The sequence below is a fragment of the Myotis brandtii genome, unplaced genomic scaffold (genome assembly GCF_000412655.1).
Source record: "Myotis brandtii unplaced genomic scaffold, ASM41265v1 scaffold165, whole genome shotgun sequence".
NCBI classification, from domain to species: domain Eukaryota; kingdom Metazoa; phylum Chordata; class Mammalia; order Chiroptera; family Vespertilionidae; genus Myotis; species Myotis brandtii.
In genome coordinates this window covers 3,722,171-3,727,843 of record NW_005356042.1, presented here as the reverse complement: position 1 = coordinate 3,727,843, position 5,673 = coordinate 3,722,171, and the positions used below count along the sequence as shown (strand labels likewise).

Below are 5,673 nucleotides of genomic sequence, written 5' to 3'. Positions count from 1 at the left end.
CTCTGTAAAAAAAACAATAAAATATATTAAAAAAATAATAATAAAATAAAATGAACTTCGGTGGCACCGAGCACATTCACAAGGTTGCGCAACCAGCACCTTATCTAGTTCCAGAACATTGTCATCCGCCAAAAGGAAACCCCATGCCCACGGAGCAGTGATGCCCTCTCATTGCTTCTTAATTCTACATTCTGGTCACAAACAAAACTCAATCCTCCGTCCTTTCTGAGTCTTTACAGGACAGACCTGCTTGTCTGAGTCTGTTCCAGGGCAGGCAGATTCCATTCCAGACAGATTCCCGCCTTCTCCCCACCCTGCTCTCAGGGGCTTGGTCAGAGCCCAGGCAAGTCATGCTTCAGATGGACTATGGGGAGGATGGAGGCCAGACCTAAATCTCACCAGAGGGAAATGGGTTTTTCTGCCAAAAACCCCTCCTGGCCCCTGCATAGCCCCCACCCCTTCCTGAGATTTGGTGGCTTGTTTGCCCCAGAGCCCAGGTCCGGCCCTGGCCACTGCCTCTCTCTGCAGGCGGGGCTGAGGACAGCGCCTGCTGGGCGTGCGGGCACACCCTCTGACTCCCAGGCAGCTGGGGCTCAGGGCCAGCCCCGGGTTCTCCGGCTGGTTCGCCTCGTCTGACCCAGTGCTCTCGGCCCCTGCCGGGCTGTCTCAGTGTCTTGTGGGAGTCACAGATATTGATTGAACATGTATCATACACTTCTGCTTTCTCCCCCACCAACAGCACAGGCAATGGCTTGGACATTCACGTTTGCACAGGCCTAGCCGGGAGCCGGGAGCCTGGACCTGGCATGGTGGGCCGCGGGGGAGTGGAAGTTAGGGGCTGGCACTCATGGGTGTCTTGCTCACATGCCCTCGTCCTTCCCAGGCACCTATGTGACCAGAGCCGAGGCCACGGATGCTGACGACCCAGAAACAGACAACGCGGCCCTGCGGTACTCCATCCTGGAGCAGGGCAGCCCCCAGCTCTTCAGCATCGATGAGCACACAGGGGAGATACGCACGGTGCAAGTGGGCCTGGACCGTGAGGTGAGGCGCCACCGCGCTGCTTTGAAAGCTGGGAGCAGGGAAGCCAGCGTCCTGTTTGACCAATCTACCCACCCTGGTGGTGCTTTGGGATGCACAGGGCAGCTCATTTCGAGTTGGGCCCTCTGACCCAGTGCCGCTCAGCCAGACTTGCCCTCCCCTGCAGGTGAAGGGGGCCCCCAGTTGCTGCAAATGCTCATGGTGGCTCCCGGCTCTGGGCACAGACTCGGCTTGGGGAGCACCTGCCTCCTGGGTGGTTGTAGGGTTAGGTCGAGAGAGGGTGTGAACGGCCCTCAATACAGCGCCTGGCCCTGACACGTCCTTGGACTCAGAGGGTGTTTTTTCTGCCAAAAATACCCATTGCCTACTCGGCAGTCGGGCTTGTCACCTCTTGGGCCCCACAGTGACCACTCACACTCTGGAGTGATGGCCACCCTCTGTCAGGACCACTGCTGCCTCTCACTGCCGGGCTTCTGTGCAGCGTCTGCACCTCCAGGAAGCCCTTCTTGGTTTCTCCACAGCCACCTGTGTGGCTCTGTCGGGTCTCTTGCTGTGTTAGGTGGTCCTCATCCATCTCTCTCTCTCTCTACTATGGCAGGGACCCAGCTCGCAGTGCCCCTCAGCACCCAGCATGCAGCAGGTGCTCTGTAAGTGCTTCTCTGGCTGGTAGCTGACCTCCTGCTCACTCCAAGGCTGGGCAGAGTCTAGGGTTCACAGCGCTGCCATTGGACCCCGAGAGGCCAGGCAGCACATCTGCCCCAGAGCTTGGGAGCAGGCAGGGTACCGGGAGCCACTTGGGGCCTCTGCCACCCACAGGGCTCTCCTGTGTCCACTGAGCCCGCAGGTGGCCCACTCCTTACCTGGTCCTGGGCCCGCTCAGTCTCCCGACCCCTCACTGTCATCCCCAGGTGGTCGCCGTGTACAATCTGACCCTGCAGGTGGCGGACATGTCTGGAGATGGCCTGACCAGCACTGCCTCAGCCATCATCACTCTCGAGGACGTCAATGACAACGCCCCCGGCTTCACCAGGGAGGAGGTGCCACCCCGGTCCCCACACCACCAGCCCCCGCTCAGGCTGCCCCTCCCCTCCCCAGGCCCAGTGGCGACCAGGGCTTCGTGGCGGGTTGAGGCTGGGTGCTTTGGAGCAGGAGGCCTGCACAGGTAGCACAGAGACTGAATTGGGGGCAACGGAGACGGTGCTTGTGATCAGTGAACCGTCAGAAGGAGTCAAGAGGGGGGCCCTGGGAGAAGCAGCCTAGACATCCCTCTGTCTCCCCCAAACCCATGTGCAGTTGAGCCCACAGAGAGGGCTCATGGGGCCTCTGGAGGGGGTGGGGTAGTGACTCTGGAGGCAAACAAACCTGGGAGGACTCCAGTGGTGGGCAGCACTGAGCTGGGAGGTGTGAGGGAGGGAGGCCCCACCCCTGACAACCCTGGCAGGTAACTGGAGTGGCTCCCACAGTTCTTCATGGAGGCCACCGAGGCCATGAGTGGAGTCGATGTGGGGCGGCTGGAGGTGGAGGACAGGGACCTGCCAGGCTCCCCCAACTGGGCAGCCAGGTTCACCATCCTGGAGGGCGACCCCGATGGGCATTTTGCTATCCGCACAGACCCCAAGACCAACGAAGGCGTGCTGTCTGTGGTGAAGGTGAGCGGTGCAAACTCCCCCAGCACAAGCATCCCATACAGGGTGCCTCTCCTCACACCCTGGGACCCTGTTTGGACCCTCTGCATCCTCAGGAGAGAGTAGAGGGAGGGAGGGAGCCAAAAGGATGGGAAATGCTGGGAGTGCAGGCTCAGGTCGCACTGACCACAGGGCCTGTGCGTTGTTTACAGTGTGCTGCCACGCTGTATAAGAATCGTGTGTGAATACAGACTGTACCCGTGAACCTGAGAAACAGCAGGAAACACGTGTGTGTATATTCACACACGTAAAGATATAGATATATTTAGATATTGATATCTGAAGAGATTTATTGCAAGAAATTGGCTCCTGCCATTGTGGGGCTGGCTGGGCAAGTCTGAAGTTGGCAGGGTAAGCTGGCAGCTCAGAGCTGGGCTGCAGTCCTGAGGCGGAATTCTTCTTCCTCAGAAACCTGTTTCGCTCTTAAAGACTTTCAACAGTGTGTGAGGTTCAGGATATCCAGATGGTTCAGGACAATCTTCTTAAGCCAAATGATCGTAGATGTTACTTTAACCAGATATCTCCCGTCTATACCCAGATGCGTCGCTGGGAGGACCGCCCAGCCAAATAACACAGAACTGATCACACAACACCCAAAAAATTCATTTTGAGTGACGAGTACTTATTTGATCATTTTTACATTATTTCTGTGCCTTCTTTTGTCCTGCATACGTTTCCTTTTTCCAAAGCTGAAAAGGAGAAGGAGAGCGGGGGCTCTGAGGACAGATCTGGGGCAGCAGCACCACGGGAGGCATTATCCCGGCCACACCTGCCTCCGGGTGCCCGACCGTGAGGGGCCCGGAGTCCTGAGCAGGCTGTCAGCTCTGCTTCCTCCCCACAGCCCCTGGACTATGAGAGTTGTGACCAGTACGACCTCAGAGTGGAGGTGCAGAACGAGGTCCCCCTGCAGGCGGCTGCCCCCCGGGCTGAGCGGGATCAGGCCAGAGTCAGCGTGCAGGTGCGGGATGTCAACGAGGCGCCCGTGTTCCAGGAGAATCCACTGAGGACCAGCCTGGCGGAGGGGGCGGCCCCAGGAACCCCTGTGGCCACCTTCTCTGCCCGAGACCCCGACACACAGCAGCTGCAGAGGCTCAGGTGCCTCCCCGGGGACCCTCGGGGTGAAGCAGAGGGAGCTCATAGCCCATTCCCCCGTTTCCCTGCCAGGGCCAGAAGCACGGCTGAGGGTACCCCAGCCCTGTGCCCCGAGGGTTCCCAATAGTCCAGGAGGTCTTAAGTCCCATGTGTGCACATATTGGTGTGACCCTGTTCTATAGGGCAGGACTATACTGACACGGCCACCGTCTATTCTGACCAGCCTTAGAATAGACGGTGTCTAGCCCTGTTCATTCTGGCGAGCAGTGCTCCCATGGGACTGGCCCTTGGACTTCACCCCAACCCTGGCCCTGTGTATCTGTGTCTGTCTCCACGGTGTCCACGGTTGAATCCTATCCATGTGATGCTGCGTCACTCAGTCGCCACAGGGCCCTGGTCAGCGCACCTGCCTTCCTGAGCCTCAGTTGTGAATTGGGATAGAAAAACACCAGCTTAGGGCCTCGAAGGCTAGGGTGTGTGTGTGTGTGTGTGTGTGTGTGTGTGTGTGCGCGCGCACGCAGTGTGGAGGACGTATGTGTGTCTGTATGTAACCACACCTTGAGGGGGTCCCATGTAGCTCAGGGCCACCCTGTTCCCGTTTTCCCTCCTTGGCTGACAGCTACTCCAAGGATTATGACCCTGAGGACTGGCTGCAAGTGGATGGAGCCACAGGCTGGGTCCAGACCCAGAGTGTGCTCAGCCCGGCGTCCCCCTTCCTCAAGGACGGCTGGTACAGGGCCATCATCCTGGCCTACGACGATGGTGAGCACTGAGTCCAGGCCTGGGCTCCATGGCTCTCTGACCTAGGCTGGGAGTCCCTGCTGCTGGCCCAAGGGCTGGGAGCCAGGCCCTCAACTGAGCCGACGATAGGTGGGCAGTGGCTCTGGCAGGGCAAGGAGCCCACAGGCCTCTTCCGTCTGCAGCTTCCCCGCCCTGCACGGCCACTGGAACCCTGTCCATTGAGATCCTGGAAGTCAATGACCACGCCCCCGAGCTGTCCCCCTCATCTGGAAGCCTGTGCAGTGAGCCAGGCCAGGGCTCTGGCCTTCTCCTGGGTGCCACGGACGAGGACCTGCCCCCCCACGGAGCCCCCTTCCACTTCCAGCTGAGCCCCAGGGTCCCAGAGCTGGCCCGGAACTGGAGCCTCAGCCAGATTAACAGTGAGCTTTGCCCCCCGCCCGGGGGAGGGTGTCCAGACCTGTGACCTGGGGGTCACTCAAGACGTGGTCCTGCTGGTCCCACCTCAGTGGTCCCTCAGGTGGGGCAGGGATTAGTTATCACACTCAGTGGGCAGATGGGAAACAGGCCCAGCGTCTCATGGTCCCCACGGGGCACGGGGGGCCCTGCTGACCTAGGTGCCCTCCACAGTGAGCCATGCGCGCCTGCGGCTGCGGCACCAGGTCCAGGAGGGGCTGCACCGCCTCAGCCTGCTGCTCCAGGACTCAGGGCAGCCACCTCAGCATCGCGAGCAGCTCCTTAATGTGACCGTGTGCCACTGTGGCCAGGATGGCGTCTGCCTGCAGGGGGCCGCTGCGCTGAGGGCAAAGGGCACAGGCCTCAGCCTGGGCGCCCTGGGCATCGTGCTGGCCAGTGTCATCCTGCTGCTCTGTGAGTGCCCATGCCCTGAGACCACTGCCCTCAGTCCCCCCACGCTCCCCCCCACGCCCCACGCCTCCTTCTCCTGGGAGCCAACCTCACCTTGTCTGCCTGCCCAGTGCTCGCCCTGCCGGTGGCCCTCCTCTCACGGTTCCGACAGCAGCCATGGGACAAGGGGCTGCTACCGGGGCTGCAGGATGACCTCCGGGACAACATCCTCAACTATGATGAGCAGGGGGGCGGGGAGGAAGACCAGGTA

The 5,673-nt window shown here is 60.3% G+C and overlaps 2 protein-coding genes across 2 annotated transcripts in view; one reads left to right on the top strand and one right to left on the bottom strand.

Moving 5' to 3' along the window:
- CDH15 (cadherin 15, type 1, M-cadherin (myotubule)) overlaps nt 1-5,673 on the top strand; it is a 17,244-nt gene that overhangs the window by 9,626 nt on the left and 1,945 nt on the right. The window contains exons 5-12 of the mRNA XM_005862676.2: nt 884-1,044; nt 1,950-2,078; nt 2,505-2,690; nt 3,568-3,821; nt 4,438-4,580; nt 4,742-4,978; nt 5,187-5,426; nt 5,534-5,670. Of these exons, the coding sequence (XP_005862738.1) occupies nt 884-1,044; nt 1,950-2,078; nt 2,505-2,690; nt 3,568-3,821; nt 4,438-4,580; nt 4,742-4,978; nt 5,187-5,426; nt 5,534-5,670 (1,487 nt within the window). The remainder of the gene's footprint in view (nt 1-883; nt 1,045-1,949; nt 2,079-2,504; nt 2,691-3,567; nt 3,822-4,437; nt 4,581-4,741; nt 4,979-5,186; nt 5,427-5,533; nt 5,671-5,673) is intronic.
- SLC22A31 (solute carrier family 22, member 31) overlaps nt 2,991-5,673 on the bottom strand; it is a 7,741-nt gene continuing 5,058 nt past the window's right edge. The window contains exon 8 of the mRNA XM_014536649.1: nt 2,991-3,415. Coding sequence (XP_014392135.1) covers nt 3,349-3,415 — 67 coding nt within the window. The 3' untranslated portion in view covers nt 2,991-3,348. The remainder of the gene's footprint in view (nt 3,416-5,673) is intronic.